The sequence below is a fragment of the Oncorhynchus mykiss genome, chromosome 27 (genome assembly GCF_057628025.1).
Source record: "Oncorhynchus mykiss isolate SJ-2025 chromosome 27, ASM5762802v1, whole genome shotgun sequence".
NCBI classification, from domain to species: Eukaryota; Metazoa; Chordata; class Actinopteri; order Salmoniformes; family Salmonidae; genus Oncorhynchus; species Oncorhynchus mykiss.
Window position 1 is genome coordinate 17,704,996 of NC_143048.1, and position 26,980 is coordinate 17,731,975.

Consider the following 26,980-nt stretch of genomic DNA (forward strand, 5'->3'; position numbering starts at 1 on the left):
AGCTGAGTTTTGGGGGATCCGGGGTAGGTTGAACAAATCCACTAGTATTGGAAAGGTTACTGGGTGGTTGGGAGGTCTCAAATGTGGCATGCTGCCTATGAGCTAATTCACAGATTTGCTCCGATATAGCCTTGAACCCGTGGTCATGGCGTTCCGTAAGGGAACAAAGCCCTTCCAAGAGGTCCCAAAGTTGCTCCTCATACCTCCCAATGGTGGCTCCCTGCAGGGAGACAACGTGACGAAGCTGGTCCAAGTCTGCTGGGTTTGTCATGGCCAGTTTGTACTTTAAGGGCAGACACAGGAGGCAGACGGTTGAGCCCCCAATATTTATTATAACAAAAGTAGTAGGCAAAAGGCAGGTCAGGGACAGTTGTGAGTTCATAAACCAGGTCAGAGTCCAAACAGTACCAGGCGATAGGCAGGCTCGAGGTCAGGACAGGTGGAGGTTAGGCAGGCAGGTTCGGTGTCAGGACAGGCAAGGGTAAAAACTAGGAGGGCTAGGAAAAAACAGACTGGGAGAAAGGACCAAGGAAAAGACGCTGGTCGACTTGGCAAAACAAGACAAACTGGCACAGAGAGACAGCAAACACAGGCATAAATACACCGGGTATAGTAAGCAACACCTGGAGGGTGGTGAAAACAAGCACAAGGATAGGTGAAACAGATCACGCCATTACAATCTAAGTAAGTAACAAATCTAGAAATGCAAAACTGTCTGGATCAATACACTGGATGTAAATGTGTAAAAGGTAAGCCCACTTTATAGCACACCTGGCACCATTCTGTCCATCCCTAATGAAAAATAGGCCCTGTATGGTATATACAGTACATGCTTGGCGATTGTTTCACATTTTGAGAGAGACATCTAGGGAAATAATGTAGCATGAACACAAACTACACTGCTCAAAAAAATAAAGGGAACACTTAAACAACACAATGTGACTCCAAGTCAATCACACTTCTGTGAAATCAAACTGTCCACTTAGGAAGCAACACTGATTGACAATACATTTCACATGCTGTTGTGCAAATGGAATAGACAACAGGTGGAAATTATAGGCAATTAGCAAGACACCCCCAATAAAGGAGTGGTTCTGCAGGTGGTGACCACAGACCACTTCTCAGTTCCTATGCTTCCTGGCTGATTTTTTAGTCACTTTTGAATGCTGGCAGGGATTTCACTCTAGTGGTAGCATGAGACGGAGTTTGCTGTGTCTGTCAGCGTAGTGTCCAGAGTATGGAGGTGTTACCAGGAGACAGGCCAGTACATCAGGAGATGTGGAGGAGGCCGTAGGAGGGCAACAACCCAGCAGCAGGACCGCTACCACCGCCTTTGTGCAAGGAGGAGCAGGAGGAGCACTGCCAGAGCCCTGCAAAATGACCTCCAGCAGGCCACAAATGTGCGTGTGTCTGCTCAAACGGTCAGAAACAGACTCCATGAGGGTGGTATGAGGGCCCGGCGTCCACAGGTGGGGGTTGTGCTTACAGCCCAACACCGTGCAGGACGTTTGGCATTTGCCAGAGAACACCAAGATTGGCAAATTTGCCACTGGCGCCCTGTGCTCCTCACAGATGAAAGCAGGTTCACACTGAGCCCATGTGACAGACGTGACAGAGTCTGGAGACGCCGTGGAGAACGTTCTGCTGTCTGCAACATCCTCCAGCATGACCGGTTTGGCGGTGGGTCAGTCATGGTGTGGGGTGGCATTTCTTTGGGGGGCCACACAGCCCTCCATGTGCTCGCCAGAGGTAGCCTGACTGCCATTAGGTACCGAGATGAGATCCTCTGACCCCTTGTGAGACCATATGCTGGTGCGGTTGGCCCTGGGTTCCTCCTAATGCAAGATAATGCTAGACCTCATGTGGCTGGAGTGTGTCAGCAGTTCCTGCAAGAGGAAGGCATTGATGCTATGGACTGGCCCGCCCGTTCCCCAGACCTGAATCCAATTGAGTACATCTGGGACATCATGTCTCGCTCCATCCACCAACGCCACGTTGCACCACAGACTGTCCAGGAGTTGGTGGATGCTTTAGTCCAGGTCTGGGGGGAGATCCCTCAGGAGACCATCCGCCACCTCATCAGGAGCATGCCCAGGCATTGTAGGGAGGTCATACAGGCATGTGGAGGACACACACACTACTGAGCCTAATTTTGACTTGTTTTAAGGACATTACATCAAAGTTGGATCAGCCTGTAGTGTGGTTTTCCACTTTAATTTTCAGTGTGACTCCAAATCCAGACCTCCATGGGTTGATAAATTTGGTTTCCATTGATAATTTTTGTGTGATTTTGTTGTCAGCACATTCAACTATGTAAAGAAAAAGGTATTTAATAAGAATATTTCATTCATTCAGATCTAGGATGTGTTATTTTAGTGTTCCCTTTATTTTTTGAGCAGTGTATATTCTGTCTGAAATGTTCTGAGGACCAGTTGATCTACTGTATGTAACATGATATCTGTGTGCCAGCTATCTGACAGATGACTAGTTTTGGTATTCCTCAGAAATGTCGAGTCATACCAGAAAGGCAACTACCTGGGACACAGCAGCGCCTCTTCAACCTCAGGAGGCTGAAGAAATTCGGTTTGTCACCAAAAGCACTCACAAACTTCAACAGATGCACAATCGAGAGCATCCTGGCGGGCTGTATCACCTCCTGGTACGGCAACTGCTCCGCCCACAACCGTAAGGCTCTCCAGAGGGTAGTGAGGTCTGCACAACGCATCACCGGGGGCAAACTACCTGCCCTCCAGGACACCTACACCACCCGATGTTACAGGAAGGCCATAAAGATCATCAAGGACATCAACCACCCGAGCCACTGCCTGTTCACCCCGCTATCATCCAGAAGGCGAGGTCAGTACAGGTGCATCAAAGCTGGGACCGAGAGACTGAAAAACAGCTTCTATCTCAAGGCCATCAGACTGTTAAACAGCCACCACTAACATTGAGTGGCTGCTGCCAACACACTGACACTGACACTGACTCAACTCCAGCCACTTTAATAATGGGAATTGATGGGAAATTATGTAAATATATCACTAGCCACTTTAAACAATGCTACCTTATATAATGTTACTTACCCTACATTATTCATCTCATATGCATACGTATATACTGTACTCTATATCATCGACTGCATCCTTATGTAATACATGTATCACTAGCCACTTTAACTATGCCACTTTGTTTACATACTCACCTCATGTATATACTGTACTCGATACCATCTATTGTATCCTGCCTATGCTGCTCTGTACCATCACTCATTCACATATCCTTATGTACATATTCTTTATCCCCTTACACTGTGTATAAGACAGTAGTTTTGGTATTGTTAGTTAGATTACTCGTTGGTTATTACTGCATTGTCGGAACTAGAAGCACAAGCATTTCGCTACACTCGCATTAACATCTGCTAACCATGTGTATGTGACAAATAAAATTCGATTTGATTTGATTTGATTTGAAACCTGTTGTCAAATACGGAAAGGTCAAATATCCTAACAAATCCCAGATAATTCCTTGATAATAACAAATATAGTGCATATTCTTTATTTAGTTTTTATTGCGAAATCAGAGGACCAGATATACATTTACATTTTAATCATTTAGCAGACACTTGTATCCAGAGCGACTTACAGTTAGTATATTCATCTTAAAATAGCTAGATGGGACACCCACATACCAATCTTGTTTTTCCAGGGTCACTGTGAGACATGTTTGACTCTCCAAATTAAATAATACAGTAAGGTTAGTGAAGATGTATTGTATGTATAACACACATTGGTCATGTACTCCATCCATCCTGTAAAAAGCTGTCGAAAGTTTTGTAGTTCTGTCATAAGAAAGTTGTGCGAAACACCAGTATATTTTTTACTCCATGCATACCTTACAATGTGGAAAACATAAGCCAATAACAAGAGCATGAAAACATGTTTATTGAGTCAGTAGGTACCAGGTCATTAGTCCACTAAATCACCTCGTTCTCTGGGACCCAATTAATGCAGCTATTAACCTGTAGAGACCTGAGGGGCTGAAGGAGAGGCACGGCTGGTCTTGATTACATACCAAATGGTACCCTATTCCCTATGTTGGCCAGAGCCCTCTGGTCAAAAGTGATGCATTATATAGGGAATAGAGTGCCATTTGTGACACACATTCTGTCATTGAAAGTGTACTGAAGGCCTAGGATATCCAAGAGTGACAATAAGGGTCCTCACTTTTACCTCAGCAGGAATAGCTCTGGGCCTACATTTTAAAGTATAGCTATGACTTAGGGTCCAGAGTTACTCTGTTTTCCCTGGTTAGGTTATATGGTCCGGGAAACCGTCCTTTTTCAGAGGCTTTGGATTGGTTTCACCGAACCATTTCTTTCTTGTACAAGGTGCACAATACATAGCACACAAACTCCTGCTAAAGAGTTAATGATAGATCTGATAGCTATGTGAGCCCAGCACATTGGTGATGTCACATACTTCTTCTACAGTGTAAATTACCAGACTAGAGGGTCCCCACACATATAGTTGAAGTCGGAAGTTTACATACACCTTAGCCAACTAAATTTATACTCAGTTTTTCACAATTACTGACATTTAATCCGAAATTCCCTGTTTTAGGTCAGTTAGGATCACCACTTGATTTTAAGAATGTGAAATGTCAGAATAAAAGTAGAGAAAATGATTTATTGCATCTTTTATTTCCTTCATCACATTCCAAGTAGGTCAGCAGTTTATATACAATCAATTAGTATTTGGTAGCATTACCTTTAAATTGTTTAACTTGGGTCAAACGTTTTGGGGTAGCCTTCCACAAGCTTCCCACAATAAGTTGGGTGAATTTTGGCCCATTCCTCCTGACGGAGATGGTGTAGCTGAGTCAGGTTTGTAGGCCTCCTTGCTCGCACACGCTTTTTCAGTTCTTCCCACAAATTTAGGATTGAGGTCAGGGCTTTGTGATGTCCACTCCAATACCTTGACGTTGTTGTCCTTAAGAAAAAAATATTATTTTCAATGACAGCCTACACCGGCCAAACCCAGACAAATCTGTGCCAATTCCACGCCACACTATGGGACTCCCAATTCTCTCAATGGTGCAGCTGTAGAACCTTTTGAGGATCTGAGGACCCATGCCAAATATTTTCAGTCTCCAAAGGGGGAATAGGTTTTGTCGTGCCCTCTTCACGACTGTCTTGGTGTGCTTGGACCATGTTTGTTTGTTGGTGATGTGGACACCAAGGAACTTGAAGCTCTCAACCTGCTCCACTACAGCCCGTCAATGATAATGGGGGTGTGCTCGGTCTTTCTTTTCCTGTAGTTCACAATCATCTCCTTTGTCTTGACCACGTTGAGGGAGAGGTTGTTGTCCTGGCCCCATAAGGCCAGCTCTCTGACCTGCTCCCTATAGCCTGTCTCATTGTTGTCGGTGATCAGGCCTACCACGGTATAGCATGTCCCGGAGCACATCGTTTACCAGAGCCTGGAAGACAGTTGGCGAGTCCAAATGGTATGACCTGGTACTCATAATGTCAACTGGCTGTGTTGAATGATGTCTAAATGTCACGCCCTGACCTTAGATATCTCTGTTTTGTTTATATTTTGGTTAGGTCAGGGCGTGACTAGGGTGGGTACGCTAGTTTTGTATTGTCTAGGGTTTTTTGTATGTCTATGGTTTTTGTAGGTCTAGGTTATTTGTATGTCTATGGTGGTCTGATATGGTTCCCAATCAGAGGCAGCTGTTTATTGTTGTCTCTTTTTGGGGATCATATTTAGGTAGCCATTTTCCTTTGGTGTTTGTGGGATCTTGTCTTTGTTAGTGGCCTGTATAGCCCTAGTAAGCTTCACATTCATTTTTGTTGTTTCTTGTTTTGTTGGCGACATTCTAAGTAAATAAAAAATGTACGCTTACTACGCTGCACCTTGGTCCGGTCATTTCCAAGATGACGTTAGTGACACTTCCACTCATCTCCTTCGCCTATTCCAACCAGACGGTAGGCATTGCAAAGGTCCAGCTGTAAAAGATGATAGCCCACTGGAGAAGTTCTTGATCGTAATATCATTCAGATCCCTGTAGTCAATGCACGGACGCAGGGTCTTGTTCTTCTTCTCAACAAAGAAAAACCCTGCTGCGGCAAGAGATGCAGACGGACGGATGCCTCCAGTAGCCAGAGACTCCTCTATGTACTCCTCCATGGCCTTGGTCTCCGGGCCAGATAGAGAATATAGCCGACCATGAGATGGTGTGGTGCCTGGGAGGAGATCAATGGCACAATCATAAGGATGGTGCAGGAGAAGAGAAGTTGCACATGCCTTACTGAAGACCTCCAGGAGGTCATGGTACTCAGTGGGAACGACAGAGACATCCGAGGCTTTTTTTACGTCCTGAGGGGGACGTCTCAACGACGGCTGTGCCGCTTTAAGGCAACGAGAATGACAAAACGGGCTCCAACCCAGGATGGAGCTTGTGGTCCAGTCAATAATAGGATTGTGGTTCTGGAGCCAAGAAAATCCCAAAACCACAGGAACATGGGGGGAATCGATAAGGAGGAACTGTATGGTCTCACTGTGGTTTCCTGATGCCCGTATTTGAAGGGGCACTGTGCTATGGGTGACTCTTACAATAGGGCGGCCGTCGAGTGCCCTTGCATCCATGGGGACAGAGTAGTTGAGAGGGAATACCTCATTCGGAAACCATGGAAGCATCCATAAAACTTTAATCAGCCCCAGAGTCAATGAGCACCCAGAGAGACTTAGACTGGTCTCCCCACAGCAGAATCACAAAAAAAAAGGTGGGCAGGTGATGGAAATTAGGGGACTCCCAGTCTGGCTCACCAGAGTAGGGTTTCTTACAGTTAACAGGGCAAGTGGCTATATGAAACAAAAATAGAACTGTTTGGCCATAATGACCATCGTTATGTTTGGACATCTCAAGACATCAGTCAGGAAGTTAAAGCCTGGTCGAAAATGGGTCTTCCAAATGGACAATGACCCCAAGCATACTTCCAAAGTTGTGGCAAAATGGCTTAAGGACAACAAAGTCAAGGTATTGGAGTGGCCATCACAAAGCCCTGACCTCCATCCTATAGATAATTTGTGGGCAGAACTGAAAAAGCTTGTGCGAGCAAGGAGGCCTACAATCCTGACTCAGTTACACCAGCTCTGTAAGGAGGAATGGGCCAAAATTCACCCAACTTATTGTGGGATGCTTGTGGAAAGCTATCTGAAACGTTTGACCCAAGTTTTAAAAATTAAGGCAATGCAACCAAATTCTAATTGAGTGTATGTCAACTTCTGACCCACTGGGAATGTGATGAAAGAAATACAAGCTGAAATAAAACATTCTCTCTGTGATTATTCTGACATTTCACATTCTTAAAATCAAGTGGTGATCCTAACTGACCTAAGACAGAGAATTTTAACTCGGATTACATGTCAGGAATTGTGAAAAACTGAGTTTAAATGTATTTGGCTAAGGTGTATGTAAACTTCCGACTTCAGCTGTACTTTTTATTAATTTATTTTCTAGTAATGTCCACCACTTTTCAATCCTATTATGTAAAAGTTTGCGGTCACTTAGAAATGTCCTTTAAAATAACATCAAATTGATCATAAATACAGTGTAGATATTGTTAATATTGTAAATGACTATAGTAGCTGGAAACGGTTGATTTAAAAAACAAATGTAATATCTACATATCCGTACAGAGGCCCATTATCACTCCTGTGTTCCAATGGCACGTTGTGTTAGCTAATCCAAGTTTATCATTTTAAAAGGCTAATTAATCATTAGAAAACCCTTTTGCAAATATATTAGCACAACTGAAAACTGTTGTACTGATTAAAGAAGCAATAAAACTGGCCTTCTTTAGACTTGTTGAGTATCTGGAGCATCAGCATTTGTGGGTTTGATTACAGGCTCAAAATGGCCAGAAACAAATAACTTTCTTCTGAAACTCATCAGTCTATTTTTGCTCTGAGAAATGAGGGCTATTCCGTGCGATAAATTGCCAAGAAACTGAAGATCTCGTACAATGCTTTGTACTACTCCCTTTACAGAACAGTGCAAACTGGCTCTTACCAGAATAGAAAGAGGAATGGGAGGCACCTGTGCACAACTGAGCAAGAGGACAAGTACATTAGAGTGTCTAGTTTGAGAAACAGACGCCTCACAACTGGCAGCTTCATTAAATAGTACCCACCAAACACCAGTTTCAACGTCAACAGTGAAGAAGCGACTCCGGGATGCTGGCCTTCTTGGCAGGGTTCCTCTGTCCAGTGTCTTTGTTCTTTTTCCCATCTTAATCTTTTCTTTTTATTGGCCAATCTGAGATATGGCTTTCTCTTTGCAACTCTGCCTTGAAGGCCAGCATCCCAGAGTGTGCCAATCTTTCAAAAACAAGGACATTTCTAAGTGACCCCAAACTTTTGAACGGTAGTGTAGGTCCAACCGACCTCACATCTGCAGACCACGTGTATGGCATCGTGTAGAAGAGTGGTTTGTTGATGTCAATATTGTGAACACGGTGGTGGGGGGGTTATGGTATGGGCAGTCATAAGCTATGGACAATGAACACAATTGATTTTTATTGATGGCAATTTGAATGCACAGAGATGCTGTAATGAGATTCTGAGGTCCATTGTCGTGCCATTCATCTGCCGCCATCACCTCATGTTTGAGCAGAATAATGCACAGCCCCATCTTGCATGATCTGGACACCGTTTCTGGAAGCTGAAAATGTCCAAGTTCTCCCATGGCCTGCATACTCACCAGGCAAGTTTGGGATAATCTGGAAAGACGGGTACGACAGCGTGTTCCAGTTCGCGTCAAAATCCAGCAACTTTGCACAGTCATTGAAGAAGAGTGAGGAAATAATCCACATTCCACAATCAACAGCCTGGTCAACTCGATGCGAAGGAGAAGTGTTGCGCTGTATGAGGCAAATAGAAGTCACACCAAATACTGACTGGTTTTCTGATCAACACCCCTACCTTTTTAAAGGTACTGTATATGTGACCAAAAGATGCATATCTGTATTCCCAGTCATGTGAAATCCATAGATTGGGGCCTAATTCATTTATTTCAATTGACTGATTTCCTTATATGAACTGTAACTCAGTAAAGTCTTTTAAAAATGCATGTTACATTTACATTTTTGTTCAGTATACCTTTTCATAACGTTATACTGCGACCAAACCGGTATCTGTACTGAACGCCCTCTTATGGTCCCGTAGTAAATGTCATGTTTTAATGTTCATTTAATGTTCTCAGAACATCAGTGGGATAACGTCTTGCTGAAACCCTTAAACAGCATTTCCCAAACGTTGACCTGGTGACCCCAAGGGGTGCATGTTTTGTTCTTTTCCCTAGCACTACACAGCTGAATCAAATAATCAACTAATCATCAAACTTTGATTTGATTTGAATCAGCTATGTAGTGCTTGGGCAAAAAAATGCTTGTGCAGGACAGAGTTTGGTCAACGCTGCCTGAAATGGACCTAATGGGGACATTGCCTAATGTCTTTTGGACATCCACCTGTTTGCTGGGTTAATACATAAATAGAGTAAATATAATCCAATTAGTTGCTTGTCATAAACTCAATATAGATCTCTATGGAGTGGTTACATGTTGACACTGAAACTACAATCCCATGTGATCATACACTACAATATATTTAGAGGCTACCAGGACAAGTTATTGAAGCAGTATCCCTCTCTCAAGCAAGAAGACATTTCATGGAGTTTCTGAGCCTAAACAGAATAAAATGATTCACACTTGAATTCATTCACCTCCATACATGCTGAAGCCTTGTAAGGACTACGAATTGCTGCATTGACCAGAGGAAGAAAATTAACAAAAGCTATGGAAAACTCAACCCAAGTCAAGTTATTTTATCTCTTTGGTTTACAAGAGACATTTAACAACAAATCGGTCTATTTTATCTTGTCTCTTATCACATACCTTCTCATCATCACTGTGAATCTGACTCTGATCATAACAATCATTCAGGAGAAAGGTCTCCATGAGCCCATGTATATCTTTCTGTGTAGTCTCTGTGTCAATGGATTGTATGGAACTGCTGGTTTCTACCCCAAGTTCTTACTGGACCTTCAGTCAGATGTTCAGGTGATATCTTATGGTGGATGTTTCACTCAAGCCTATGTCATATACACATCTGTCATGTGTGAAATTTCTACTCTAACGGTGATGTCATACGACAGGTATGTGGCAATATGCAGACCACTACTATATCATACCATTGTGACATCTTTAACTATTAGAAAGTTACTCTTATTGTCTTGGTGTTATCCTTTATTTATAGCACTCATAGCAGTTAGTTTAGCTGTCAGAATTCCTTTGTGTGGATCTCGCATTGATAAGATCTTCTGTGACATTCCGTCTGTACTGAAACATGCATGTTTACCCATAACCATTAATCAGAATTTGAACAAATTTGTAATAGTGGTTCATGTTCTACAGATACTATTCATTGTATTTTCTTACTGTCAGATTGTAAGTACTTGTGTAACGTCAGCTAAGGGAAGGATTAAGTTCACACAGACATGTGTGCCACATTTATTAACAATGGTTATTTTCATCACAGTTACCCTGTTTGACACGTTGCAAGGATGGAATAGTAATGTAAATATTACACTAAATATGCGTAATGCAATGGCTGTGCAATTCCTTGTTATACCACCTGTCTTTAACCCTGTCATATATGGACTTAACCTCCAGCAGATTCGAAGGGCCATTTTTAGAAAGTGTAATGCACATAAAATCATTGATATGAGACTTTAGTTACATGATCTTAAACACCAGGGAGTCTTCCTGAAGTCAACAAAAATAAAGTTAAAATCTGCTAAACTGTTGCATGGTTAAATGGTGCTTCATTTCTAGATACCTATATCAAGGGGCGAACTTTGGTTTTAGAAGTGTGGTGACATAATCTGGCAGGGTTTTCTGGGGGTCTATTGCTACTTTCCTGCATTTCTATTGGTCGATCAAACGTAGTCTTTTTTTTCGACCCATCGATTTGTCCATTTTTAACATGTATATTTCCATATATAGACACACCCTGTGTACCAATTTATATACCATTTCTACCAATTTGCGCGTCAGTTATGATATTCATATGCACATTTTTGTGGTCAGAGTTTAATTTAATTTATAATAGTCTTTGTATCTCAAAATCATTGTTGGTGGCTGATCTACATTCTACAATCTTAATATAAATGAAAATGATCAAATGTAAAGGCAACTTTACAACTTTTAACAGACACATCTCAACATCAACTGTTCAGAGGAGACGGCATGAATCAGGCCGTCATGGTCAAATTGCTGCAAAGAAACCATTACTAAAGGACACCAATAATAAATAGACTTGCTTGGGCAAAGAAACACAAACAATGGACATTAGACTGGTGGAAATATGTCCTTTGGTCTGATGAGTCCAAATTTGACATTTTTGGTTCCAACCGACGTCTTTTTGTGAGATGCAGAATTGGTGAACAGATGATCTCCGCATGTGTGGTTCCCATCATAAATCATGGAGGAGGTGTGAGGGTGCGGGGGTGCTTTGCTGGTGACACTGTTGTGATTTATTTAGAATTCAAGGCACACTTAACCAGCATGGCTATCACAGCATTCTGCAGCGTTACGCCATCCCATCTGGTTTGCGCTTAGTGGGGCGGCAGGTAGCCTAGTGGTTAGAGTGTCGAATCCCTGAGCTGACAAGGTAAAAATCTGTCATTCTTCCCCTGAGCAAGGCAGTTAACCCTCTGTAGCCTGGGCGCCGAAGATGTGTATGTCGATTAAGACAGCCCCCCGCACCTCTTTGATTCAGAGGGGTTGGGTTAAAGACACATTTCAGTTGAATACATTCAGTTGGACAACTGACTAGGTATCCCCCTTTTCCTATCATTTGTTTTTCTACAGGAGAATGACCCAACACACCTCCAGGCTGAGTAAGGGCTATTTGACGAAGAAGGAGGATGATGAGTGCTGCATCAGATGACCTGGCCTCCACAATCACCCAAACTCAACCCAATTGAGATGGTTTGGGATGAGTTGGACCGCAGATTGAAGGAAAAGCAGCCAACATGTGCTCAGTATATGGGAACTCCTTTAACACTGTTGGAAAAGCATTCCAGGGGTAGCTGGTTGAGAGGATGGCAAACGTGTGTAAAACTGTCATCAAGGCAAAGGGTGGCAACTTTGAAGAATCTAAAATATATTTTGATTTGTTCAACACTTTTTTGGTTACTGCATGATTCCACAGTTGTTATTTCATAGTTTTGATGTCTTCACTATTATTCTTCAATGTAAAAAATAGTAAGAATAAAGAAAAACCCTTGAATGAGTAGGTGTCCAAACTTTTGACTGGTACTGTAGATATTTTTTAATCTTCACAAATCTTAATTAAACTCAAAGTTAGGGAGCAACCCTCAAAAATATTCAACTGAATTAGTTACATGATTAAGTATTTTCAAAGAACAAATTCTTATTTTCAATGACGGCCTACACCGGCCAAACCCAGACAACGCTGTGCCAATTCCACGCCACACTATGGGACTCCCAATCAAAGCCGGTTGTTATACATCCTGGATTCAAACATGAGTGTCTGTAGTGAGACCTCTAGCACTGAGATGCAGTGCCTTAGACCACTACGCCACTCGGGAGATTATGAGATGAGATATGAGATCGATTCCATTAAAATCAAATCAAATGTTATTTGTCACATGAGCCCGAATACAACAGCTGTAGACCTTACAGTGAAATGCTTACTTACAAGCCTTTAACCAACAATGTTGTTAAGAACAATACCTTTAAAAAATAAATGTAACAAATATTTAAAGAGCAGCAGTAAAATAACAATAGCTAGGCTATATGCACGGGGTACAGAGTCAATGACAGGGGGGCACCGGTTAGTCGAGGTAAGAGGTAGGCTCCTGCCACGGAGCTGAGTTGGCCGCCGTGCCTGGAATGGGCACCGGCACAGAGGAAGGCTCCGGTCTTGGAGCGGGACTGGACACCATGCCTGGACTGGGCATCGGCGCAGAGGAAGGCTCTGGCCTTGGAGCTGGACTGGACGCCATGCCTAGGCACTGGCGCAGAGGAAGGCTCCGGCCATGGAGCTGGACTGGACACTGTGCCTGGACTGGGCACCGGCGCAGAGGGAGGCTCTTGCCCTGGAGTGGGACTGGACACCGTGCCTGGACTGGGCACCTGCGCAGAGGGAGGCTCTTGCCCTGGAGTGGGACTGGACACTGTGCCTGGACTGGGCACCGGCGCAAAGGAGGGCTCCAGCCTGTGGACGGTCGCAGGAAGTTCCAGACTGTGGAACGTCGCCGGAGGTTCTGGACTTGGGACCATCGCCGGAGGTTCCGGACTGGGGACCGTCGCCGGAGGTTCCGGACTGGGGACCGTCACCGGAGGCTCTGGACTGGAGACCGTAGCCAGACTGGGGAGGTGCACTGGATGGTGGGAGAGAGCGCATTCTGGAGAGAGATATGCCTTGTGCATCTGAGCCACAATCCCCATGTTCAAAGTAGTTGCATTTCCATGAGCATAGTTATCAGCTGTATGTACGATAGTGAAGTCCTTTTCACATTTTTATTTTTGTAACAAGCCATCATATCGGAATAGTCCACTAGGGACTTTTAATTTCCTTGTGTATTAATCAATGTGTAAGCTATCCTGTTTGTGAATATATATAATTCCATGTGATTATTTAGCTAATAAATAATCAAACCAATTTGTATGTCGCTGATTCATCATTTCTTATAATTTTTTCTTGATTTAACTAGGCAAGTCGGTTATGACCAAATTCTAATTTATAATGACAGCCTAGGAACAGTGGGTTAACTGCCTTGTTCAGGGGCAGAACGACAGATGTTTAGCTTGTCGGCTCAAGAATTCGATCTAGCAACCGTTCGGTTACTGGCCCAACGCTCTAACCACTAGGCTACCTGCCAGGGTTCGTGCAGATGCTAGTGTTCATGCAGATTTGAAGTCAACGACATTCGGAATGAGACTGAAGGTAAATAAGAATGAATTGACTGTAACTGATGTAATAGATCTTTATATCTTTAAGAGTTCATTCAGAAAACGGTAACTCATTAAATCAACTTTTTCTGTGGTGCCCCAGATTACTACTTAATTGTTATGTGGTTAATTTAATAGCGTAATAATTTAAGGTAATTAATTGATTTTATAAAATAACAGTCAAACACAATGACAGGAAAGACAACACAGGTGCACGTCCTTACTCAACATTGACAGGAGAGTTTCAAACGAAAAACAAAAAATAAATTGACAAAATTCGTCAATAGAATGAAATAAACCAAAACTTGGTTCTCACAAGTTTATCGTAGGTTGTGAGTTCTGCAAAACACACTCTGACATTGAGAACGATAAATGATTGCAATAATAATATATTCAAAGCATTAACAGAAATTACCGTAACCATATAAACATTGCGGATTAGTAATTATGATAATTAACAGTAAATGTAGGCAACTACTGGTGATATTTGTAATGGGGATATGATAGACATAGCAAACAATGCACACATTCTGGAGAGAGACCTGCCTTGTGCGTCTGAGCCACAATCCCCATATTCTTGGACCGTGGCAACCCTGCGGCCTCCTCATTGAGACAGGCGCGAATCAGTGTCTCATGTACCATAAAAAATATATATACAGTGGGGAGAACAAGTATTTGATACACTGCCGATTGTGTCCCTAGGACATCCCCTGTTTGCTGGGTTAATGCATAAATAGAGTAAATATAATCCAATTAGTTGCTTGTCATAAACTCAATGTAGATCCATCTCTATGGAGTGGTTACATGTTGACACTGAAACTACAATCCCATGTGATCATACACTATGATATATTTAGAGGCCAGAAGGACAAGTTATTGGAGCAGAATCCCTCTCTCAAGCAAGAAGACATTTCCTGGAGACAGCTTTCTGAGCCTACACAGAATAAAATGATTCACACTTGAATTCATTCACCTCCATACATGCTGAAGCTTTGTAAGGACTACGAATTGCTGCATTGACCAGAGGAAGAAAATTAGCAAAAGCCATGGAGAACTCAAGCCAAGTCAAGTTCTTTTATCTCTTTGGCTTACAAGAGACATTTAACAACAAATCGGTCTATTTTATATTGCCTCTTATCACATACCTTCTCATCATCACTGTGAATCTGCCTCTGATCATAACAATTATTCAGGAGAAAGGTCTCCATGAGCCCATGTATATCTTTCTGTGTAGTTTGTGTGTCAATGGATTGTATGGAACTGCTGGTTTCTACCCCAAGTTCTTACTGGACCTTCAGTCAGATGTTCAGGTGATATCTTATGGTGGATGTTTCACTCAAGCCTATGTAATATACACATCTGTCATGTGTGAACTTTCTACTCTAACAGTGATGTCTTACGACAGGTATGTGGCGATATGCAGACCACTACTATATCATACCATTGTGACATCTTTAACTGTTAGAAAGTTACTCTTATTTTCTTGGTGTTATCCTTTATTTATAGCACTCATAGCAGTTAGTTTAGCCGTTAGACTTCCTTTGTGTGGATCTCGCATTGATAAGATCTTCTGTGACATTCCGTCTATACTGAAACATGCATGTTTACCCATTACCATCAATCAGAATTTGAACAAATTTGTAATAGTGGTTCATGTTCTACAGATACTTTTCATTGTATTTTCTTACTGTCAGATTGTAAGGACTTGTGTAAAGTCAGCTAAGGGAAGGATTAAGTTCACACAGACTTGTGTGCCACATTTAATAACAATATTTATTTTCATCACAGTGACCCTGTTTGACAATTTGCAAGGGTGGAATAACGTAAATAGTACACTAAATATGCGTAATGCAATGGCCGTACAATTCCTTGTTATACCACCTGTCTTTAACCCTCTCATATATGGACTTAACCTCCAACAGATTCGAAGGGCAGTTTTTAGAAAGTGTAATGCACATAAAATCATTGATATGAGATGTTAGTTACATGATCCTACACAACAGGGAAACTGCTTTATATCAGAAGCAAGGATAAAATGCACCTTGGTCAACCAAGAAGTAGTCTTTTTTTTCAACCATTCGATTTGTCTACATTTTAAAACAGATTTTTCATATATAGACACATCCAATGTGCCTATTTATCTTACCATTTCTACCAACCTGCGATACAGTTATGATTTTCATAGGCACATATTCGTGGAACTGTTTCATTTAATTATTAATAGTCTTTGTATCTCAAAATCATTGTCTGTGGTTAATCCACCTTCTACAATCATCGATATGAAACATTCATTACAGGATCTTACACAACAGGGAGACTTTCTCATATCAGATGTCCACAAAAATAACGGTAAAATCTGCCAAAACTGTTGTAATGTTAAATGGTGCCTTATTTTTTGAAATTGCAAGCAGCGCAACTCTGGTTTTAGAAGAGTAGGGGGGTCTGGGGGTCCTCCCTACATTTTCTGGGGCATCTAATGCAAATTTCCTGCATTTCTACAAGTGCTGTACACGAAAACAACAACAACAACAAAAACCTTGGTCTTTCGACAAATCAACTTGTCAAAATTTTAAAACAGATTTTTTCATATATAGACACATCCAATGTGCCTGTTTATCTTAGCATTTCTACCAACCTGCGAGACAGTTAAGATTTTCATCGGGACATATTCGTGGAACAGTTTCATTTAATTTATAGTTTTAATAGTCTTTCTATCTCAAAAACATTGTCTGTGGTTAATATACATTCTACAATAGTAATCTAAATACAAATCTAAAAGGAACTTTTGGTGCCACTGTCAACTATGTCAAAATAGCCGGCATAAAGCCGACACATAAAAACAATGCATCCTGCATGCAGAACATATACTGATACAATTAAATATCCTATAAATCACATTGGCTATCCATGGCCTGTCTGCAACCATCTCGAAACACTGTATCAACTATCAACTGGGTCAGTTATTTTATGACGTTTCCACTGGATCAGAGCATTACCTTTTTACCTCTCATGCCGAGTGTTTCTCAAAAGGGAGAGAGCTGGAAATATTGTTGAAATACTATTGTCATTCTTAAAGGTTAACGGATTCTAAAAACAGACTGTTTACTTGCTGTTTGAGGTGTAGAAAAATTACTTTGAGAAGCTCCACAGTTCATTAGTGGTGGTGAGTTAAGACAATCAGAAATACTATCAGACATATCAGACAAACTTGTTTCTCACAAGTTTATCATAGGTTGTGAGTTCAGCAAAACACAAATCCACTCTGACATTGAGAACAGTAAATTACCCTAACCAAATAAGCATTGCAGATGGGAAATTCGGTGAATTAATGGTAGATGTAGGCAGCTACTGGTGATATTTCTAATGGGGAATTGATATATATATATTTGTGACTGCTTGACAAAAAATACAAATGTTTTCATTACAGACCCCATTTGTCATACAGTATTCCATAAGGCACCCAGACCTTATCAAAGTTGTACAGTATATCCTTAATCTAGTGTACATTATTTGACATTTCTGCCATCCATTGTGACATTGTGGGAGGATGACCAACCTTCCAATTATTGGCAATGCATTTCTTAGTTGCTATACATGCTATGGTTACACAGTTTCTTATTATAACAGCCTCCAGTGTCAACATTTCCAAGCAAACAAAAACAGAGAAAGTGAGACAAAAGAACATAGTCTTTGCCAGAATGTAGCCAGCTCAGATGAGGCATGACAAAGAATTGCCTTGGTGTACATTTATACATTATATTGTTCAATAATTGAAATGACCATTATTCCCAGATTTCAGACTGTAGCCTACCCATCAACTCAAGATGGATATTTGTATCTATTCACTGATTATTATAATAGACTGCAAAATTCACCTGCGCTCTAAAGACTGGCCTTCCCTCGCTGTCTGATCCTGCTAAGACATGATGAGCATAGTGTTGTGTACTGACTGTGCACCATGACAGTGAAGCCTGTAGAGCTGTTTATACCATGTTAGTGTGAAAGTAGGGAATTATATAGGGAAACTGACAGATCAATAATGTTACATTGCTATAATGACTCTAATAAAAACTCACATTGCGCTGTCAAAAAACATCAGAATATCAGTGTTCAAACCTTTGGCCGCTGGTTCCATTTCATACACAAATCCAAAAGTAAAGTTTTTTTTAGGTTATTAAGTTGTGATAACGCATCTATGTCTTTATAACCAGGCCTCCTCAGTGTATCTCTCAAAATAAGTGGATCATCACGACCACTTTGAATAAAATTCATTATTTCATTGATGCAATAAGAATAATATTCATGTAACTAGAAAGTATGGTTGAATATAGGCTACACATTTAGAGTGATATAGTGTAAATAAACAAGATACAAGAAATGCCGAACAGAAATATCACATTCTGAATTTTTTAAAATTTAATCACTACGTTTTTAGAAATCCAAGATGAATGTATATTATATATTCATATTCTGACAATTCAAAATGATGTATTTTTACAGTCTTATGGTGGTATGATTGTTTTAGAAATGTATAGCTTCAGGCAGTATGTCAAATGATTTACACTTGTTATCTGGTCTCTACTCCTCCTGTTACGGGGTCTGAGACGCCGAAGCTTCCCACCATTAGCTCTGACAAATTGAAAACTCTAGTCATTGGCGACTCCATTACCTGCAGTATTAGACTTAAAACTAATCATCCAGCGATCATACACTGTTTACCAGGGGGCAGGGCTACCGACGTTAAGGCTAATCTGAAGATGGTGCTGGCTAAAGCTAAAACTGGCGAGTGTAGAGAGTATAGAGATATTGTTATCCACGTCGGCACCAACGATGTTAGGATGAAACAGTCAGAGATCACCAAGCGCAACATAGCTTCAGCGTGTAAATCAGCTAGAAAGATGTGTCGGCATCGAGTAATTGTCTCTGGCCCCCTCCCAGTTAGGGGGAGTGATGAGCTCTACAGCAGAGTCTCACAACTCAATCGCTGGTTGAAAACTGTTTTCTGCCCCTCCCAAAAGATAGAATTTGTAGATAATTGGCCCTCTTTCTGGGACTCACCCACAGACAGGACCAAGCCTGGCTTGCTGAGGAGTGACGGACTCCATCCTAGCTGGAGGGAGCTCTTATCTTATCTACCAACATAGACAGGGCTCTAACTCCTCTAGCTCCACAATGAAATAGGGTGCAGGCCAGGCAGCAGGCTGTTAGCCAGCCTGTCAGCTTAGTGGAGTCTGCCACTAGCACAGTCAGTGTAGTCAGCTCAGCTATCCCCATTGAGACCGTGTCTGTGCCTCGACCTGGGTTTGGCAAAACTAAACATGGCGGTGTTCGCCTTAGCAATCTCACTAGGATAAAGACCTCCTCCATTCCTGTCATTATTGAAAGAGATCGTGATACCTCACATCTCAAAATATGGCCACTTAATGTTAGATCCCTTACTTCAAAGGCAATTATAGTCAATTAACTAAACACTGATCATAATCTTGATGTGTTTGGCCTGACTGAAACATGGCTTAAGCCTGATTAATTTACTGTGTTAAATGAGGCCTCACCTCCTGGTTACACTAGTGAGCATTGTGAAATGCTTGTGCTTCTAGTTCCGACAATGCAGTAATAACCAACGAGTAATCTAACCTAACAATTCCAAAACTACTACCTTATTGTTAAGGGAATTTTCATCAATGATGACTAATTATGTATACATTTCAATCAGGACAGACTAATCCGAATACTATTATGTTACTATACATGTACTAATCAGAATACTAAATGTTACTGTATATGTATGAGTTTTCATTCTTGATCCCAGTACTGAAAATAATGTGTGCGTGTGAACGTGGGCAAAAGTTAGAACAATGACGGTCTGTTCCTTGGTACAAATGAATGAACTATCTCCAGACTGTCTAGAATGCTTATCTACACTGACTGACCTTGGCTCTAGGCGAGGAGGGAAGGCTTGAGAGCTATAGGGCCTTCTACCAGTGTCAAGAAGAGACGGAACATTTAGAAAACGCTGACGTCATTTTCAGTTTATAACCTGTGGTAAAATGTGTATGAACTCAGTACTCTCTTGATTAAAGGCTGTTACTTGACTTTTAAGACCGGGGCTCTGTCCATTCCTATAAAATATGGGTCTTACAAATCCTTATGAATTGACTGAGTGTTTAATTTAATTGGGTATTAAAACAGAGGAATTAAATTCCTTCAACACTTATACACACACAAGTGTAAAGGGATAAAGAATATGTACATAAAGATATGAATGAGTGATGGTACAGAACGGCATAGGCAAGATGCAGTAGATGGTATCGAGTTCAGTATATACATATGAGATGAGTAATGTAGGGTATGTAAACAAAGTGGCATAGTTAAAGTGGCTAGTGATACATGTATTACATAAAGATGCAGTAGATGATATAGAGTACAGTATATACATAAATGAGTAATGTAGGGTATGTAAACATTATATTAAGTAGCAGTGGCTTCTGATGCAATTAAACTTTATGGCAGACGGAGAAGAGCTACAACTTAATCACAGCCTCAATTTTGTTCCGCACATTGAATATAGCTGCAGAGTCCCTGGAATCCTAGATTCAGATCATTCAGGGGAGAGAAAACATCACCCAGATAGGCCAGTTGTGTTAGAAACTCATCATGCAATCGGTCAGACAAGTGAAAACTTTAAGCTCATCTCTCAATTAAAAAAAAGTATCAATACTTTGCCCCCCAGAAGGGCACTTCTGTATGTTGTAAAAGCGTTACATGGTCGCTGCCCATATCATTGCATAATGCAGAAAATACACGAGGGTTCAGGGACCTTGCTTTAACAAAGTGAACAATTTTCACTGTAGTGTCCAAAAAGTATTTTCAAGCTGTCAGACATTCCTTTGGCAGCAAGAGCCTCTCGGTGGATGCTGCAGTGTACCCAAGTGGCGTCGGGAGCAACTGCTTGCACACGCGTTATCACTCCACTGGGTATCCCTGACAATGCTTTTGAGCCATCAGTACAGATACCAACACATCTTGACCACCAAAGTCCATTTGATGTCATAAAGCTGTCCAGTACTTTTTAAAAATCCTCTCATGTTGTCCTGGTTTCCAATGGTTTGCAGAAGAGGATGTCTTCCCCCCCATAAACGTAACGGACATACGTATACCAGGAGCTGTGCCAGGGCCGCCACGTTTGTTGACTCATCCAGCTGTAACGCATATAATTCACTGGCTTGTATGTGAAGCAGTAATTGTTTCAAAACATCTCCTGCCATGTCACGGATGTGTCGTGAAACAGTGTTGTTTGATGAAGGCATTGTCTATATAGTTTTTTTTCCCTTTTCCCCCAGCATTGTCCCAGCCATATCCTCGGCAGCAGGAAGAATGAAGTCATCCACAATAGTCCTAGCCACTCGGTAGGTCACCATATAAGACTCTTCTAGCCCCTTCTTATTAATGGTACCTGTTTTAATATATAATATGTTTTAATATTAATGGTACCTACCTATCTGTTGCTTTTATACCATGTTTTTATTCTCGCTGAAAAAACTCCCATGGATTATTTTTCAAATTGTCATGTTTAATTTCTAAATGTCTGAGAGAGTAATGTGTGTGATTGGATGTTAATTATTTGACTAGGCTACCTGTATTTGACATTGTGTTATTATACCACAGCCGGACGACACTGGGCCAATTGTGCACCGCCCTATGGGACTCACAATCACGGTCGGTTGTGATACAGCCTGGAATCGAACCAGGATCTGTAGTGACACCTCTAGCACTGGGACGCAGTGCCTTAGACCACTGCGCCACTTGGGAGCCCTGCTTGATGTTGTATTAATGTGGCATTAAATAAATGGAGCAAGCACACATGAGCTCCACCAGGTACCTTTATACACAAACAACTTTTAGATCCTGCAAGGATCTTCATCAGGTATTGTGTTATGAAGTTAATTATGAAAGATACTGCAACATTCATGAAGGGGTTATACAATTATTACATAATGGCAGGGCCCTTCAGAGAGGGGGAGTGACAGTTCCTTAATTGTTTGGCTGTATAACATGGCTACATTAAGGATCTGGCAGTCTCTCCTGATTTCTTCAATTTAATTTAAAACTTGTTTGTCATAGAATGATGCCAGGCAGAGTGGATGTGGATAGATTGAACTTTGTGCTTCATTTGACAGTGCATATCTTTCTGCCAAGAAGTGACAGGACTTTAAGCAAATAAAATCGCCTGTCTATGTAACGTAATACAACACCAGTCATTCATTGAGACAAATTCAGAAGCGAATAAACATTGCTAAAACAATTAAAATACGCAGTCCTCAAAATGACCTTTAGCAGATTATTATGCATTCATTCAGTGTTTCATTGTAATCCATGACCTGTATTTAATCAAAAGCAGTAGCACTATTTACATTTCTTATTGTGCGCATTCAGAAAGTATTCCGACCCATTGACTTTCCCCACATTAAGTTATAGCCTTATTCAAAAATGTATTAAATGTACTTATTCCTAATCAATCTACACACAATAACCCATAATGACAAATTGAAAACATGTTTAGACATTTTTGCAAATGTATTAAATTAAAATACAGAAAAACTATTTACGCAATGCTATGAGACTCGAAATTGAGCTCGGGTGCATCCTGTTTCCATTGATCATCCTTGAGATGTTTCTACAACTTGATTGGAGTCCACCTGTGGTACATTTAATTGATTAGACATGATTTAGAAAAGGCACACTGTCTACGTAAGGTTCCACAGTTGACAGTGCATGTCAGAGCAAAAACCAAGCCATGAGGTCAAAAGGAATTGTCCGTAGAGCTCCGAGACAGAATTGTGTCAAGGCACAGATATGGGGAAGGAAACCAAAACATTTCTGCAACATTGAAGATCCACAAGAACACAGTGGGCTCCATCATTCTTAAATAGAAGAAGTTTGGAACAACCAAGACTCTTCCTAAAGCTGGCTGCTCGGCCAAACTGAGCAATCGGGAAGAAGGATCTTGGTCAGTGAGGTGACCAAGAACCCGATGGTCACTCTGACAGAGCTCCAGAGTTCCTCTGTGGAGATGAGAGAACCTTCCAGAAGGACAACCATCTCTGCAGCACTCCACCAATCAGGCCTTTATGGTAGAGTGGCCAGACAGAAACCACTCCTCAGTCAAAGTTACATGACAGCCCTCTTGGAGTTTGGCGAAATGGAAACCTAAAGACTTTCAGACCATGAGAAACAAGGTTCTTTGGCCTGAATGCCAAGCATCACATTTGGAGGAAACCTGGCACTATGGTGGCAGCATCATGCTGTGGGGATGTTTTTCAGCAGCAGGGACTGGGAGACTAGTCAGGATCAAGGAAAGATGAACAGAGCAAAGTAGAGAGATCCTTGATGAAAACCTGCTCCAGAGCGCTCAGACCCCAGACTGGGCCCAAGGTTGACCTTCTAACATGACAATAACCCTAAGCACACAGCCAAGACAACGCAATAGTGGCTTCGGGACAAGTCTCTGAATGTCCTTGAGCGGCCACCCCAGATCCCGGACTTGAACCTGATCGAACATCTCCAGTGAGACCTGAAAATCGCTGTGCAGCAAACGCTCCCAATCCAACCTGACAGAGCTGGAGAGGATCTGCAGAGAATGTGTGAAACCCCCCAAATGCAACAACTGGGGACAGGGAGACTGCTAAGATCAGGATAGGTCAGAGACAAGGAGGGATAGAGACTGTTAGGGTTAGGATAGGAACAGCTTGGGTTAGAAACTGTTTGGTAAAGGGTTAGGACCTGTTAAGAATAGAGTAAGATCAAGCCCCACTTCACCAATTGTGTACTTTCACTACACAATGAAGCACAAATAAACATTCAATTAAACACAACAGCATGCAAGTGAGAATAACCGTAGCAGGTTAGGAGAATTACGTTAAGGATTAGCTAGTGCTACAGTTAACTAGATGAAGCTGTACTCCAACTAGCCACAATTATACAAACCATCAGTACCATACACCGGCAAAAGCCGATGGCGAAGTCAGTTTAAAAGCGACATCAAGCACGTGGGGTAATGATGTAGGGTCGGGCAGTGCAGAATACTGTTCAATTTGAGAAGGGCACACATTCCTCTGCCTGGTCATGTCATGGGCCATAGCCTGGTAATTGACTACCTCAGTGGCACTGAGGTGTTTCTATGGGCGTGGTCACGTCGAGTTTCAGGTGTCACTATTTCTATGGTTTCGGCCTGTCCAGGCATGGCCCCAGGTGGGTATCCGTGACAGGTTTGTACTGAAGGACAATTTTGCTGTCCCAACGGTGCTCAGTTCAGGGAAAGTGCATTTATATTTTTGTTCAGTGTAAAATGTAATGTTTGGGTCCCATGTTTCATAAGCTGCAATAAAATACCTGAGAAATGTTTCATAAGCTTGTCTCTCAAATTGTATTGTATTGTTTACATCCATGTTAGTAAGCATTTCTCCTTTGCCAAAATAATCCATCTAGCTGACCGGTGTGGCATATCAAGAAGCTGATTAAATAGCAGAATTACACATGTGCACCTCATGCCGGGGACAAAACAGGGCCTCCATAATGTGCAGGTGTCGCAACACAATGCCAAAATGTCTCAATTTGAGGGAGCGCGCAATTGACATGCTGACTGCAGGAATGTCCACCAGAGCTATTGCCAGAGAATGCAATGTTCATTTCTCTACCTTACAACCTGTTTCAGAAAATGTGGCAGTATGAACAACTGGCCTTAGCACATGATTACCATCATGTGGGCGAGTTTTGCTGATGTCAACGTTGTGAACAGAGCCCCATGGTGGCGGCAGGCTTACATACGGGCAGGCTTAAGCGACGGACAACAAATACAATTGCATTTATACGATGGCAATTTGAATGCACAGAAATACCATGACAAGATCCCGAGGCACATTTATTAAAGGTGTTTGACCAACAGATGCATACATATTCCCAGTCATGTGAAAATCATAGATAAGGACCTAATAAATGTATATAAATTAACATTCTCATAGGAACTGGAATTCTAAAATCTTAACTTGTTGCATTCATTTTTGGTTCAGTATAAAATAAGCTACTAGTAACAAGTAAATAACCCAAACACGGGTGCGGAAAGGATAGTTTATTCTTTGATATCGGGGTTCATTACCAGAAGAGGGTTCTGTTGTTCTATAACACATCAGGTAATGATTTTCCATGACATCGACAAGAAGTTTTAGAACATGACCATGGGCTAAAACAAGCCAGGTTTATTAAACAATTGCGTTCTCGGTCCTTTGTTGGTACTGACAAAGTTCTGTTTTTATAAGGTATATTATTCTCCAAAAACTAAGGGATTATTAAAAATGTATTAAGTAGTTACTCAGGTGGCATTTCCTTACCTGGCCACCTACCCAGACTCCTTGCTACTTACCATTCACAACTGTACAAGTGCCATAAACCAAACAATTATCAAATTAATGAATTAGCATGGTTGGAACAGGAAGTTCCAACTTCCTGAACTATTAAGAGGCAGAGGAGACCGTTCACACGGTCCCAGAACCCACGGGACTGAGTGTCTTTAATTTATCAAGCAAGATATTGAGCCCTGCCCATGTCTCTTTGCTTAATAAAAGGTTATCTTTTGTGCCTACAACCCAGCGCAACGATTTTGATGTTAAGGTAGACATGTTTAAGTTTTTTTTTAGAAACATCCGTTTAAGGGAATACTTTAGCTCCCCTAATTCTGACACTTCTATTGAACCAATAGGTTGCTCTCCTGCACATACTCCGACTCATTTTAGAAGCAAGTTCATTTATACCTCCAGCCAATCGCAATCACTTTATCGAGACATATTGCAGACCTGTGGAAAATGATGTTGGACATCTCCTTAAGAATAAACAGGGATCCAAATCTTTCCATAATTTACCTAAGAATGAAAAACAAGCTTTGCTTGATTTACAATATGTCAGTCCTTATTCGTCCCGCTGATAAGGGTGGGTCGGTTGTACTCATGGATAGGACAGCTTATGTACATGAGTGTCATAGACAGCTGCTTGACAACACCTTTTACAAGAAACTCAGAAGTGACCCCACTTGCCAATTTCAGAATACTATCTTCACTGTCCTAGATGGGTATTTAAGTTCTGGTCAGATAACCAAAAAATAACATGCTTTTTTTGGCTATTCAACACCCTAAAATTGCCACTTTCTATACTTTGCCGAAATTACACAAGAATGTTACACAACCTCCAGGGCGCCCTATTGTAGCGGGCATTGATGCAGTAACGGCCCCTCCATCTACTTTTGTTGACTTTTTTTATTAGACCACTCGCAGAACAGCTCCCCTCCTTTGTAAAGGACACCAGCAGTATGATCGCTGTCATTGAATCTCTTGATCCTCTCCCTGAGAATACCTTGTTAGTTACTTTTGATGTTGTCATTATACACAAATATTCCACACGAGGGCGGTAATTGAAGCTATGGAACATTTTCTTCTGCAACGTGACCCTAATGAACTACCTTCCAGTGCATGCATTGTAACATTGGCTGAAATAGTACTCACGCGTGTGAAACGGCTAGCTTAGTTAGCGTGGGCGCTAAATAGCGTTTCAATTAGTGACGTCACTTGCTCTGAGACCTTGAAGTAGTAGTTCCCCTTGCTCTGCAGGGGCCGCGACTTTTGTGGCGCGATGGGTAACGACGCTTCGTAGGTGTCAGTTGTTGATGTGTGCAGAAGGTCCCTGGTTCGCGCCCGGGTATGGGCGAGGGGACGGTCTAAATTTATACTGTTACACGTAACTATTTCATGTTTCTAAATGATTTCTTTATTCAGACGAAAGGTACTGCTATGGGATCCCCCATGGCTCCTAACTATGCTAATTTGTATGTGGGTTACATGGAGAAACAGCCTATTTTCAATCCTCTCAAAAATGTTTTCTTGCCTAACATCA

General features: G+C 41.6%; 2 protein-coding genes across 2 annotated transcripts; both read left to right on the forward strand.

Annotated features, from left to right (window-relative positions):
• The first annotated feature begins 9,859 nt into the window (after positions 1 to 9,859).
• Positions 9,860 to 14,159, forward strand: LOC118944640 (olfactory receptor 1D2-like). The gene is made up of 2 exons (XM_090223452.1): positions 9,860 to 10,453; positions 14,148 to 14,159. Exons 1-2 carry the CDS (start codon positions 9,860 to 9,862, stop codon positions 14,157 to 14,159), a joined length of 606 nt encoding a protein of 201 aa, XP_090079578.1.
• Positions 14,160 to 15,090: 931 nt separating this feature from the next.
• LOC110507103 (olfactory receptor 6N1) lies at positions 15,091 to 16,026 on the forward strand. Its single transcript, XM_021586971.3, has one exon. The coding sequence runs from the start codon at positions 15,091 to 15,093 to the stop codon at positions 16,024 to 16,026; it is 936 nt and encodes a 311-aa protein (XP_021442646.3).
• Positions 16,027 to 26,980: the final 10,954 nt, after the last annotated feature.

What these genes read in the sequence shown, in the direction of transcription:
- LOC110507103 (XM_021586971.3), top strand. Translation starts at nt 15,091, where the DNA reads ATGGAGAACTCAAGCCAAGTCAAGTTCTTTTATCTCTTTGGCTTACAA.
- LOC118944640 (XM_090223452.1), top strand. Translation starts at nt 9,860, where the DNA reads ATGGAAAACTCAACCCAAGTCAAGTTATTTTATCTCTTTGGTTTACAA.